At 40.4% G+C, this 14,363-nt stretch overlaps 1 protein-coding gene across 1 annotated transcript in view; it reads right to left on the reverse strand.

The window, feature by feature from the left end:
- The window catches only part of sspo (SCO-spondin), a 68,861-nt gene that overhangs the window by 4,947 nt on the left and 49,551 nt on the right, over positions 1 to 14,363 (reverse strand). The window contains exons 94-102 of the mRNA XM_022754019.1: positions 12,551 to 12,712; positions 12,224 to 12,340; positions 11,979 to 12,117; positions 11,530 to 11,726; positions 10,760 to 10,887; positions 10,502 to 10,656; positions 7,919 to 7,965; positions 4,014 to 4,225; positions 2,773 to 2,868 (exon numbers count right to left, since the gene is read on the reverse strand). Of these exons, the coding sequence (XP_022609740.1) occupies positions 2,773 to 2,868; positions 4,014 to 4,225; positions 7,919 to 7,965; positions 10,502 to 10,656; positions 10,760 to 10,887; positions 11,530 to 11,726; positions 11,979 to 12,117; positions 12,224 to 12,340; positions 12,551 to 12,712 (1,253 nt within the window). The remainder of the gene's footprint in view (positions 1 to 2,772; positions 2,869 to 4,013; positions 4,226 to 7,918; positions 7,966 to 10,501; positions 10,657 to 10,759; positions 10,888 to 11,529; positions 11,727 to 11,978; positions 12,118 to 12,223; positions 12,341 to 12,550; positions 12,713 to 14,363) is intronic.

The following is a 14,363-nucleotide window of genomic DNA, read 5'->3' on the forward strand; positions in this document are numbered from 1 at the left end:
CGTGAAATGTGTATTCTGGTTATTTCAAAGAAAAGGGCACTTGGCATTTTAAGCAAAGGGTAGTCACATTTGTGTCATCTACAGGCTGTGACATGGAAATTGGAGCTGTGGTAATGTGTCTGCCACAGAAAAAAAGAGGGTTCAGTGTTTGAGAGGAAAACATCCTGATAGCTTTTATCACCAGATATAACAACAGAAGCTTCAATACATTACCTTGAAAAGTGGCTCTCAGCAGAGCAGTGGAGGCATGTTGGTAGATTTCAGTTTTAAACAAGCAGCACCATTAACTGTAAGCTGAGTCATGAATAACAGACTGCACTGACAGTAACCAATTCTCAGCCTGTCAGCAGAGGGAACACAGTGCATTAAATGACCTTTTCATATTGGCCGGGATAAGGAGAGCTTTCACTGAGGCATAACTTAGTGTAACTTAGTGCAGCTGGGGATGTGAGGGATTTGAGAATGCAAGCACAAATAGTTATGGAGGTTTGAGCCCCTCCAGAGATGCACTGCAACGGCACAAAGACCTGTATACACCACAGGTGGAACACTTGGTAGACTGTCTGCTTTGCGGAGCTCAGTGTGCATTCACCCTCTCCTAAAAGTACTGGATGTAAGCAGATTTTATTTTTACCCTGGCCTTTATTCAGCGCTGGTGTGCTAAAGATATAAATTCAGCTTTCTGTGTCAAGGATGAGACAGTCGACTTTTCTACTGTGACTTTCTTCACTTCACCACCATGGAGAGAAGATTGTTTTTCATCAATAAGGTCTGCTGGTTCCTTAATCGTTCTTTATGTAAGTTTCATTCACCCAAAATGCACAAAACACATTTTCTCACTTAACTTTTTGAATCTAGAGATTTAGATAATTTTGCATTTATTTTTAACAAGGTTTCTTTGAGATAAGAGAATGAAAGAAGAAAATAATCCACATAAAGTATGAATTAATTCTTGCTGTCCTTGAGAGAGGTAGAAATGAATCAAATAGATTTTGATTCAGTTTTGAGTGAAATATTTCAACAGCTACTAAGTGGAGCACAATGACATTTGTATAAACATTCATGTCTCTCATTAGAATGAATTGTAGTAACTTTGGCCATCCCCACCTTTCCTCTAGAGCCATTATTTAGATCAAACTTTTTATTTGTCCAATACTTTGGTTTATTACCAAACGACTGCAAAACTATTGACCACCCCATTAGTCTCAGGGTTAGGGTTTGGCATTTCATTCGTGGTCTACAAACCACATTGTTAATTGCTTTCATTACTATAGAAACAGCATCTTGACAGTGTGTTCTTTGGATTATACAGAGAAACAGGGACACAGTTTCCAGAAGGACTTGTTGCTGTTGACTTTTTGAGATGTGAGTTTTTTGTGCTGTGAGCATCTCAGGTGAAAGTGAGTTTACCTTGATTGTTTTAGGACGGTGACATAAATCTTGGAGATGGATACATCAAAACTATCTGCATGGCTAGATCCTCTAGATAGTGAGTGGTTTTATATATAAAGTATAGACTAGTTTCAATTCTTTTTTAAAATCAACACGCCTCAGTGGGACGTCACAAACTGTTTATTTTCACATTGTCCTCCTCTGCTTCTGCAGGACTGGATATAATCTGTATTTATCCAAGACCACACGCTCCACCTGTGTGACGGACTACAAAAACTGATTCATATTTTATGGGGAGTTTACTTTTTTCCTCTACTGCCTCCAGTAGTACAGAATGCATACATAATTGACTGCTCAGGTCACTGAAATGGCCTCCTGCAAGCCGTTTACCACCCATGTGTATGACTGAGCATTGTCTGTGTGATAAAGGCAAAGTCAGTTTTTTTCTTTCAGGGGGCCGTGACCAGCAACGGCAAGCACGCACTGGTACCTGTAATCTTCCATGCCTGACAATACAATTACACAAACCATATACAAAATGTGCCTTACAATACACACTGTGTGTGGTGCCATTCATTTTGCAGAACAGGTCTCAGCTTTGTCAACAAAAAGTGGATATGTTGCACTGGAACGAAACTCAGTAAAGCTCAGTAAACGATTAAACCGGGAGTCAGTGTTTCGCGGGAGGTAAAAGGGCACTGTAAAGGAAAAAGTGCAGGCTTGTGGGAGGATCGGACAGTCAGGTATTGATCTGCTTCAGCCAGAGACTTGCAGAGAACATCCCACACATTCTTGAGGGAGCAGAGCATTTTCTCCCTCGCGCAGAGTAATTGAGATGTTTGTGACCACCAGAGTCTGTGTGAACTGTACCACCCCGGGGGTAACAGTGGCAGCTGAATGGACTGATGTGCTCGCCTGGGAGACTGATCGTGCCTCTATATGAGAATCTCTATGTCTGTTTGGCTGTGAGAACAATCTAATTTGCAAAGACAGACACCACAGAGAGAGTTATTATGATTCATATACTCCTCCTCTAGTGACTGCATCCAGTAGAGTACCTTGATTTTTCAGGTATTTAGGATTAGCTATAAACATTCCTGTTTAAATAAGCAATCTAAAAACAGTTTCTCAAGTGACTTTCCAGAAAAATGTCCACATCAAAATATAATAGTATAAGCAGTGTAAAAGGGCATAATATATTATGTATAATATATCCATATGTTATGGATTTTATTCATACCACCCCTAGTGCCTTTGAATATAGGATACTGGGAAAAAATAAATATCACATTCTGGAGAAAACATACAGAACATATAGAACATACAATCAGACAAATGTTGGTTTAGTCTGGAGTGTCAGTATGTGTTTGTGTGTCTCACCTCATCACAGTGGAGTGGAGGACACCTCAGCTGGCACAGTTTTTTCCCGTTGACACAGCGGCACGACGTGCAGCCCTCCTCCCACTCTGATCCTGCCTGGCTCACACACACACACACACACAGACACACACACACAATATTTATATTCACTTCCAGGTACTGTGATCATGCCTCAGCAGCATTACTGTCTCTGTCAGAGCAGGTTTTAATAAAGTAAAACTGGTCATAGTTCAGGATCTATTTCCTCAGTGAATCCTCGAAAGCTCGGGCTGTTACAATGCAGTAACTAGAATACACACTACATTATATATTTGTGTGTGTGTGTGTGTGTGTGTGTGTGTTAGCTATGGGAATCATTAACAGTGCTTTTACCCGTACAAAATCACCCACTCGGGAGTGCCTTTGTTGCTCACATTGAACCATTTGGCATAATAATCATGAGGCGGTTGATTAGAAAACCATAGAGGGCCTTTATATGGACATTAGTCATCTCCAGCCGACAGAGAGACAGAGAGAGAGAGAGACAGAGAGAGAGAGAGAGAGAGAGAGAGAGAGAGAGAAACAGAGAAGATGGGCAGACAGAATGACTGAGAGACAGGGGGAAAAGAAAGAGAGAGAGGAGGATTGAGGGAGAATCGGGATAAAGAGAAAAGTGATGGAGAGACTTAAAAATACTGTAAAGAAAGCAGAAGAGACACTGTGACCGATAAAGCAGAGGGATGAGAGGAAAAAGAAAGAAACTAGAAAATGATATGAGTAAGATACAGGTCCGACGAAGGAAGATCAAAAGGGGTGGGAGGGTATGACCTCTTGTCAGTGTATGATTAATTTCTATAATCCTATAATATCCCCTCCTTCATAAATAATTCCTGGCAGGCTTGCCCAGTTGCGGTCTGAGTGCTGGCTTTCTACGGCGCTTTCTACATAATTGATGAGGCTGAGGCCTGGAGAGGCATTGTGGTGTAATGTGGCCCGCAGGGCATGTCACTCATCTTCTAATAGGCCATTCTTTATGAGTAAATAACACAATGGGAGTGAATGGGAGGGAACGTAAACACCATGCTCATGGTAAGGTTCAGACACAAGCCACAATGAGGCAGCCACAGCGGGTACAAGCTGCCAAGTGAGCTGGGCAGCAGATGTCTGTTTACTTGGGTCTAAGCCGGAGCGTGTGTGTGTGTGTGTGTGTGTGTGTGTGTGTGTGTGTGTGTGTGTGTGTGTGTGTGTGCTTGTGCATATACCTCTCGTAGGATGCCCTGGTCATGGCAGGGGCAGAGGGCGGGGATGACACACACGCCCTCCGTGTTTCGATAAAGCCCCTCCTGACACACGCAGCCCTCCACAGAGTGACTGCAGTTGACAGGAGAGGAGGAGTAAATGTCCTGGCAGCTCCTCTCACACAACAAGATCTCCCCCGACACGCTCCTCCTCCACTGCTCCCCGTCAGGACAGGCTGCAGAGGAGGAGGTGAGGGACAGGTATAAGATGAGTGAAAAAAAAAAGGTGTCAGGGAAGAGAGAGAAAATAGGAAGAGGAAGAAAGATGAGACAAGATGGTGGGATAAAGGGGAAATTGAAAAAATAAGATAATGTAATGATGAATTGTTGGAGGCAAGGGAGTAGGGGGAATCAAAAGGTGCATTAGAAGGTATAGTATTAATCATGATGACAATATTTTTTTTCTCTTGCTGTGATATACATATTATATTTAACATTTAAAAAAACTTTTATAGCCATAGTAATAACAGATGGCCTGTCACGCTTTGGATTTCTCTGAATTTCCAAGAGCTGTGGTAAGACTGTACAGAGTAACTACACCCAATCTAATAATGTCACTTTCACTGACAACTACTGCTGGTGACAATAGGCTTTTTCCAATCCTGTAATGTAAGCTGCAAGCATTAGCATGCCTTGTTTAGTAGCTAACATTTTAGTGACTGGGTGTTTCATCCAAGGCAATTGAGCAAATCATTAGCAAATTATATTATTAGCAGGTTATAGGTTATGTTTAAAAAGCCCCATTCACGACTAGCATGTCTACTGTGTAGTATTTCCCTATTGACTCCAGGATGATAGCGTGTAGGCTAATGTTAGTGGCTCTGTCCTGCTCTGTATTGGTCCAGCAACCCCTTCCAGAGGTACTCAAGATATGACATTTGCAAAACACATTAGGTAATGCTAATCATAAAACCTTCTCTCTTATAAAGTTGAAATCAAAAGCTAATGTTAAGCTTAGAATGAAATAACAGTCTGATTTTCTTTATATTTTTAATACTATGACTAACAAGCTCCAAACTGCAATACAAGAACAATAATGTCTCTTTTTTCCATGTCTCCTACATGCATCATGTGGTGAAGATGTTGACGTCTTGCCTTAGCTTGAGCCTTGGTCTTCTAGCATTATACCATGTATATAACCATGAAGTGCATGTTTACAAGCATTTTATAGCTGTCTCATTTCAAAATGAGTCAGCTGGAAACATTAATATATAAAATCAAGTAAAGACAGTGTGTTCTCAACCAACTCAATAAGTTAACACTGGCCTATAGCTAATACAAAATCTACCAGATAGACAAGAAGATCCTGCTTTTGCCAACCTCCTTCTGAAATGAAGACCCCATTTTGTTTTGAATTGTGAAGAAATTTTCGTTGTAAACCTGCTACTGTGAACTGCACGTTTCGTGTGAAAATGGAAAACTTTTGGAAATCATTTTGTTTTTTCTTCTCTTCTTTCCCATTAATCGTCTCACAACCCGACCTGTAGGTTGGGAACCACTGGACTTAACTAACTGGATATAGCGTAGTTAACACTAGCTCCACCTCGAGCAGCTACAACATTAAAGTGTAAATGTAAAAATGCACTAGTCACGTGGCGAATGAGTACTTTTAAACTTTGCATTTAGCTGATGGGACCTTTGTACTTTTATTTAAATAGGATTTAAATAAATGACTTTTACTTAGGTAAAAGATCTGAATCCTTTTTCCAACTTTTTCTAGATTTTGCTCATATTACTGCTTGTGATGATGAATAAAACAGGCCCCATCTCCTGTCTTCTCACTCACCACAGTCAGGGGCCATGCAGGTTGTGGTGCGGTGGTCGGGGCCTTCACATGGGGCCCCTCCATACTTGCTGGGCTGCAGGACAATTCTGGTGGAGCGCTGTTGCCCCGTACCACAGCTGGCTGAGCAGGGACTCCACTGGGACCAGCTGGACCACATACAGTCCACTGCAGGAGGAGAGTGAGGATGGTAAAAGAATATAAAGAAACACTTTCATCCAACTGTTATTTCTATTTTCAATTACCTGCTGATGTTAAGCAGCATATGGAAAAAAAATGTGATCTGAAAACTTTTGCTCTGCTCCCCCAGGAAAACAAAATTACAATCACACCAATAATACATCAGTTTATATTAAGGCCATTCTTTAAGTGCAACATCCTCTGGGAGTGATCCTGAAACAGGCAATGCAGCAAATCCCCCAAAATCTACAAAGATAACACTAAACTAGAGACAATATTGTAATTTTTCTTTTCTAAAAAGATGATAATCAGACTTAGATTTGGTTTCAGAGAAAGTTAGTAATGTAAAAAGAGGAAAGGGAAAGAAAAAGGCCACAGATAAACAAAATACTTCCTTCTCTTTGAAAGTGGCAGGGTATGTCAGGGGGTCAAAGCTAAATTTCTGTATTCTGTCAACGAGGTTCATAGTGTCATATTTTTATTCATTATGACTATTGATCATGACAACATTTCAGTCACCAACTCCATTGTAGAAATTTGGGAAACGCAGCCTCTGGTAAGAACGGTGTGGACTGAGGCAAAGAGTATGAGCCACCTACAGCGCCCCAAAACAGAACTAACTTCTTGATCAACTTTCAGGGTGACTCCCTCATTGAATCCAATGATGCATGGTTATTTCCACTATGCTAGTGGGAGAAGGGGGCTCATTTTTGATTTTGCTCTTGTGCATGCTAAGACGTGAGAAGATGGTTCTCGTCTCCAACAGCAAAATAAAGGACATGGTGTGTTTTTAATGATAAAAGGGAGACTAATTGCTCCACAGCTGCTCCACTGTTCAACCACAAAGATTGACAGTGAGCTACTTCCTGTGTTCCCTTTCAGTTTACTCAGATTTGTTTGAGGTGATTTTTGATAAAAGAATTTTGGTTTAATTGAATTGATTTTTATTATTTCATTACTTATCCACAATTAATTATTTCTAGTGTCTTTTACTGTTTTTTTTTTGTTTTTTTTTTAAGTTAGTTACAAGGCAAGACTGGTTTACACACCTGTGTGCAATCACCATTTAGCAGATGAGCTGTTGTCACATAGTTAAACCTTTGGCCAATTGCGCCTTCGAAACCTGATGAAGCAATGAGTAAAACACATTGCTCTAATCAGTGTGAATAAAAGATTCTTCATCATATTTACTGGTTGAGTGTATTGTCACTACCACAAACGCCTAATGTTTATTTTTTCTGACAATGTGATTCTGTTAAATTTAAATCCTACAGAAAGCTGTAGGAGGCATAAACCCCAAATAACTCCATTCTACATTGTTCTTCACAGAGTTTGTGTCCCATAATATCCACCATGAAGGTTTTGATTAACATGCTAACATGACCAGTAGTTATAGTGGCCAAAAAAAAACAACACCCAGGTTGACAGATACTGAATTTCCCATCAAACTATATTTAAACTGCTCTCTGGCATTTTCAAATCCAGACAAGAGAGGAGGCAGGACAAGGATAAAAGGCATTGCTGATCAAATGATGACAGATAAAACTCCCAGGTCAAATCACAGAGCTCTTTAGGTCTCTTGAGAGGATGTGAGTGGTTGTACTTTATGACACTCTTTCTCCCCACTATCATTCAGCTCTTTCTCCCCCCTGCTAGTTTAAGATGTTACCGCATGTTTACCAAACAAAAACCCAGTAATAGCTTTCGCAAGCTGTGATCAATGTGACTGTCACTCAGTTATTTGAGCCAACTGCTGTCGCAGCTGTTACTAACTATGGATAGGTTGATATATCTATCATAGTCCTGACAGTTCAACCAAAGATTATTGTTGCTGGCACTTCCATCGCTAAAAGAGAGAGGCCTCTATAAAGTGAAAGAAATGCAGCTGTGACGGAGCATCACTCACCATCACATAGCTCTGAGGTGCAGTTGAACACTCCACCTTGGCAAACACTGGATAAAATCAGAAAAAAGTCAAGTGACTGAAGTAGGATAATAGTAAAATAGTTGACTTATTATCTTACTGAACAATGAGACAGCAAACTAATCATCATGTCACACAACCGAGCCTATCAGACTATATTAAATGAGTATGAAACCACTGAGGAAGATAAAATGACTTACGGCATGTCTGCTGCAGGCCAGACTATCTGTTACAGTAGATATCATGGTACCAAACTGGTTTGTTGTTGAGTGCATAGTTTGACTGAGACAATGAAATTCAACTCTGATGGTGTTTCACAACATGTTCAAAAATTAACTCAAAAGGTGATTTGAGTAGCTTTTTTATTTCAAAATATCAGTGTCACATTAATTTGTGATATCTTTCATCATAAATAAATCAGTCCAGGATAAACCTGAGTGTCACTGCTTGTCGTCGTTAAAACCACAGTTGTGCATATTCTCTCAAAGATAGTTTATTACTTCTATATTTTGCTTGAAGGTTTTTGAAAGAATGGTTTTCATAGGACTTTAATTTGTTCTACCGTCTCTTGAGAGACATTCTGTTAAACTCCTTTTGTGCAATAAAGTAAAAAGGCTTCTTTCAAAATCCATTCTCTCCAAGTAGAAAAGCTGAGAATAATGTGGCATTGTTACAGTAGAGAAAAACATTTTAGAGAGGAGGATGGGGTAGATGTGTGCACAGAGTGTCCTACTTAAAGGCTGCAGTTTGATTCCCATCTACTGATGAGCAATGTTGACTTTTCTGAACCAGGACCACGATCGACCCCTAAACTTAACCAAGCAGTTTTATTTGCCACCATGGTAGAAGACCAGAATGGTAATGCTAATATAGGCTGTTTTGGAAGGTGACTCATGTCTTGACAATGATGACTATGATAATATAGTTTTTTCTACTGAGATTAAAATGTTGCATGTGGGACTTGAAATGTTTTTCACAGACTGAGCATATTAGAAGTATTTCAGTAACATGTCATTGTAAAGTCATCTGTGTGTATTATCAGTGGTGCATTTTATATCTTTCATTCAGAAAGTTAAATTAAAAGAGATTAATAATTGTACAGTACAAAAGCTAGACAGATATAGGACATAAAAAAATAACAGTCACGTACTGTACTAAAATGATATAAATAAAAGACCCAGATGAAGAATTGACTCAAATAAAGAAACAAACAGGTTGTATTACTTAGAAATGATTTCATTAAAAACATATCGAAAGCTATTTTTTTTTTTTTTATATTGCCTGAGGAACACATGATGCTGCATGTACTGTGTGAACTGATGACAATCTAAATGAATCAGTTCAGGAGGGAATGCTCTCACTGCAAGGCAGACTATGCATTACAACACACACCTACAACAATTAATCACAAGGTAAATTATTGTCTGTTTCATGTGGACATTTAATCTACTTTCAATAATAGAATTGGGCGCCTGGGAGGACAGTTAGATTGATGAAGAAGCACAGCCACTGTTCAAATGTGCCACGATGTTCTTTACAAGGGATGAATGAATACACACATTAATATGCAGGGAAAGACAAGCGTCTGAGGAAATAAAAAACTGAGGCACTGGTGAGGAAAAAAAAAACAAAAAACTTTGAACCACCTCACTGTAAATGTCTCAATAAAAGAAATTTAAATTAGTGCAGTGGTCTCTCAGTGAAAGTCAGGTTCAAGTTCACTGACCACACTCAGCCATACCTCCCCATCCACCCTGTTTATTAAGAAAATGCACTTTATATTTTGCACTCACCTTTGTCTCCAGCCAGGAGAATTTTTATGAAGTAGAGTTTCATTTCAGTTTCTCTTCCCCACTGCAGCTTTCCTTTCTATATGCCCTTTCAATACTATTTGCACATTCTCTTTAGAGGCAAAATTTTTTTCTGACAAAACCCACATGCTCACGAACTGCATGAACTTTAGTAAATCCAGTAGAACGCATGGCCAACCATGCTTATCATATCTGCTCCTGTTCTTTGAGCTCCCCACTCCTAAATGCATGAAGGATTAGAGGCATAGTCTGAGAGTCAGTTACTGTGCTTCAGTTCAGAGGACGTATTTTCTGAAGTCTGCATAAAGCATTTCCTCATACAACAGGCAGCCTTCTGAAACCTGAATCAGGACAGTATGCTACAGTCCACTGAGTGGAGGTCAGTTGTTTATTGTTTCCTCATTAAGTAGAAAAACCATGTGGCTGTGACATATTTACCGACAATTTGCACTCAGGTGATCAGCTCCCATTGAAAGGGAACATGGTCACAGACCTTACATGTTGATGAGGGCCACCATAATGCTATGTATTATAGGTCTGTGTGATGCTAGATTCTCATTCTGGGAGGAGGCACAGGTTCAGCCTGTCCCCTAAGGACCCTCCTTCATGGACCAAATCCACGATCCAGCCTCTGACAGTCAAAGCTACCTCAGCAGGCCAGATCCAGGCCAGGTGAAGGGCAGTGTGGCTGCTCACAACATGACTGTGGTAGTTAAATCAGTGAATGAATAAATGAAAGTGTGTAGTGTATTACCATGTATTGCAGAGGTGCTGAATGGCTGTTCCAGGTGGCAGCAAAGCTTCTGTGATCCCCATGGTGCTAATATTCAAGCTTTGGTAACCAGTCGGCAGGGAGAGCGCTGAACAGGGACAGTTAGCATGGGACACACACAAGCCTCCATACAACACCTATGAGGAACACAGTGAACACAACTGTTAAGAATGAGTCCTGCTATCCAACCACACACAGATACACACATACTCACACACAAACAAAAAGGGATGTACAGACTTGTCCAGAGGGGCAGTTACACCCAGGGGTGCAGGGTCCAAGTAAACACTGAGTGTGTGGCCACAGATCCTCGCAGGTATATGGGCAGGAACCAGAACAGTCACTGAACACCTGCCCGCTGGGACACTCTGCAACACACATACACAAATAAACATCCAATGAATTGCATCATGTCTCATATATAGTTCAGTACACAGACAAGTGTATGTTTTTTTTTCTCTGTGCATATTTTGCAGTCTGTGTCTGCAGAACAGATTGGCTCAGATACATCTGAGGTCACACCTTTGACTGCAAATCACTATAAATACACTCAATGAAAATACCACTTACGAGTTGCTTGGTAACCACTATTTAACTATAATTCAAGAATTATATTGCTCTGTGGATAGATAATATGGAAATGTGCTATATTTACTATATTTACACATTCAATATGGTGTGTGTGTGTGTGTGTGTGTGTGTGTGTGTGTGTGTGTGTGTGTGTGTGTGTGTGTGTGTGTGTTACCAGGCAGGCAGCTGTCTGTGTTACAGACAGTGTGCTGTTCAAGTGGTCCAACACAGGCCATGCCACCAGGTTCTGTCTCTCTAAGGACTGTCTTGTTCCGTGTTGACAACCCACCCCCACATGTAGCACTGCACTCACTCCAGGGTGACCACTCGCTCAACAAACAGCCCACTGGAGAGAGGGAGGGAGAATGAAGATGGAGGTTTTACAGGTGAAAACCTAGAAAACCTTTTGCGTGCATTTGGGCATGTGCTCTGTCTCAGACCTGGACATGATGGCAGGTCACAGCTCTCTGTCTGTGAGGTTTCAGCACAGGGAGGGCCGCCCTCTTTTTCCTGGCAGAGGCGTGTCCTTGTCCTCTGGCCTCGCCCACAGGAAGTTGAGCAAATGCTCCATGGGCTCCAGGGCTCGTACACGGGGCAGGGAAGCTTGGTGCACACCAGAGTGCCATTCTCACACACACTGTAGACACGGGGTGTTTGGAGAGGTGAGATAAAAACTTGATCTAATGCTTAGAGGAGAAGTAAGGTATCTAATTTGTAGAGGCAAGAAAAGGCCATAAAGTCTGAAAGTCATCAGAGCTGGTGAGACACGCTCCACTAATATTACAGATCAATTTGGACAAACTTTTTCCTACAAGCTCAAATCATTGTAATTTTCGCCTTTCACTTTCCAAAAATTAAAAATTAAAATTCAAACAAAGATTGTTCTCACCAGGTGTTACAGTCCACGGTAAGCCCCTCTTTAGGGATGAACTCCAGTGTCCCGTTACCTGATGGGATACCACAGCGACACTCCGTCACTGGCACACATTGACCGTCCTGCAACAGTTGTCCATTCGGACACCGACAACCTGAGACAAAAGAAAGACAGAAATAAAAGAAATAGGAAAATAGAGAAACAGATACTTTGTTTTTTATTTAGAAGAATCTACTCTTTGTTTAAGGGCTCAGATTTACCTGCATGACAGGCTCCTTGCAGACACTGAACATGCTCCCATAGGTCAGTGCAGCTGCGAGGGCACTGATTGGCACAGCTCTCTTGGTACATCCGTCCCCTATCCTCACAGCGCTCACCTAGGAAACAGGAAAACAATTCAATCAGGCAAAGCTCACTGCATATGCTGTAAAACTTGTTTTACATTTTTGTGAAATTTTTGCCATTATTTGATAGATGCTGGAAAGATGGCACAGTAGAATAGGTCTTTTTCTCATGACCCACAAATTGCTGGTAAGATTCTAACTGCCTTTAAGTCTACCTGAGTTTAAAATAAAGGATCGTTGTACCTGGGCAGAGCCCTGTGTTGCAGCTCTGGCTCTGGGTCTGTTGGCTCTTACAGCTGGGTCCCAAAGGAAAGGCCAAGGGCCGCCTGAAGCGCTGCCTCACTCCACCGCTGCATGGCTCCGCACAGGCCGTCCAGGCACTCCACACACTCCACTGACACAGATCTATAAGAGTAGAGTGATTATCACCAGCCTCAAGTCTATTTTCATCCTAATTATAATGATTGTAATTATCATGATGGCTGCTGTGATAGCTGTAATTGTTGTCTTCTCTTCTGATGATTCTCATTATCATCAACAATAACAGAAGTGTGTTTACATGTACAGGCTTCTTTGAGCTGATGAGATTTCTGATTTATACGTTAGAGATGAAAAGTTTGTACTATTTATTCAGAGTAAATAAAATCTTTGTTCATCTTCACTCAGCAGCTCAATGATCTGGATCCACTATAATGAAATACAAGACTTCAAATACTTGACATGCAAATCAAACCTAAGGTCCATTGGGCATGGTAGTAATGCAGAGCTATTCCCATTCATAACCAAAGGGGAAGGGCTGAGGAGAATGGAGGACTGATAGGACTGAGCTCAGGATGAATCATTCGTTGCTCAGACAACACCCAAACCAATCAACTTCATACGTCCCCACAGAAACATGGACGTTTAACTCTTCCTTTCTTCAAATCCCTTTTCCATTCTCATTCCTTTGGGGAATAATGAGAATGGGGCAGTGGGGATGCACAATAACATTTTTCACTGTGAATACTGATTGCAAGCACTTAAACTGTCCACTGATGGTATTTATCAATCTACACCGGCAGCAGTGAAGTGACACACAATAAATATCCACACAGAAACCAGTGGGATCCTGGTACCACACTTTTTAGATTTTAATTAGAGATTCTGCGTTGTCAGAAACCTGGTCATTCTTTCCTGTTTACGATGCATCAAACTGATGATGAATCTGCCAAAATTCACTCTAACTGAACAAAGATAAAAACATAAATAATTGTTATTGGTGCCAAAGAAGGAGAACTGAAAATCATTGGTGTAATGATAAAGATAAAGAACCAAGTGAGAAATCTCAGTGTAGTCAAAAACCTAAATTTTAAAATCCATATGAAGCCAATCACAAAAATCAGCCTACTATCATTATAATAAATATGGTAAGAAGTAAAGAATCAGTGTCTCAGAAAGACAGAGGAAAAACTTGCTCTTATCTTCAGTTGACTGCTGTACAGGTCTCTCTGACAAGTGGATCAGACAGCTGCAGCTTATTCCTTCCTCAGACCAAGAATATGAATCACATCAGTCCAGTTCTCAGACCATTGAACTGGTTTCCTGTGTGCCAAATTACTTGCTTTAAAATACTATATATACAGTAAATACTATATATATAATAACATAGCACTGAATGGTACTAAACAAAGAGAAGCAGCATTCAGTTTTTAAGCAGCACAGCTCTGCTTCATCTCTCTGTTTAAATATAAGGTTTAAGAGTATTTTATTTGCTTCTGCTTTTTTAAATCAAATTTGAAGACATTTACTCATATCTTTCACAGCACTCCTGTTTATTCTGCTTTATTCGATTTTCTTTTATTAATCTTTATTTTATTCTTATAAATCCTCTTTAGATGTGTCTCTTTATGCTGACTCCAGTCTCTAATGCAACCTACCACCTCTTTATGTCTTATGTAAAGTACTTTTGAATTGTCTTGTTAAACGATGCTACACAAATAAATTTGACTTTGACTCTACTCATATTTCAAAAGAAAATTATCCTTGAAGTCAATCGAGAGTCATTTCATCACCACAG

Source organism: Seriola dumerili, unplaced genomic scaffold (genome assembly GCF_002260705.1).
Source record: "Seriola dumerili isolate Sdu_G_001 unplaced genomic scaffold, Sdu_1.0 BDQW01000216.1, whole genome shotgun sequence".
NCBI classification, from domain to species: Eukaryota; Metazoa; Chordata; class Actinopteri; order Carangiformes; family Carangidae; genus Seriola; species Seriola dumerili.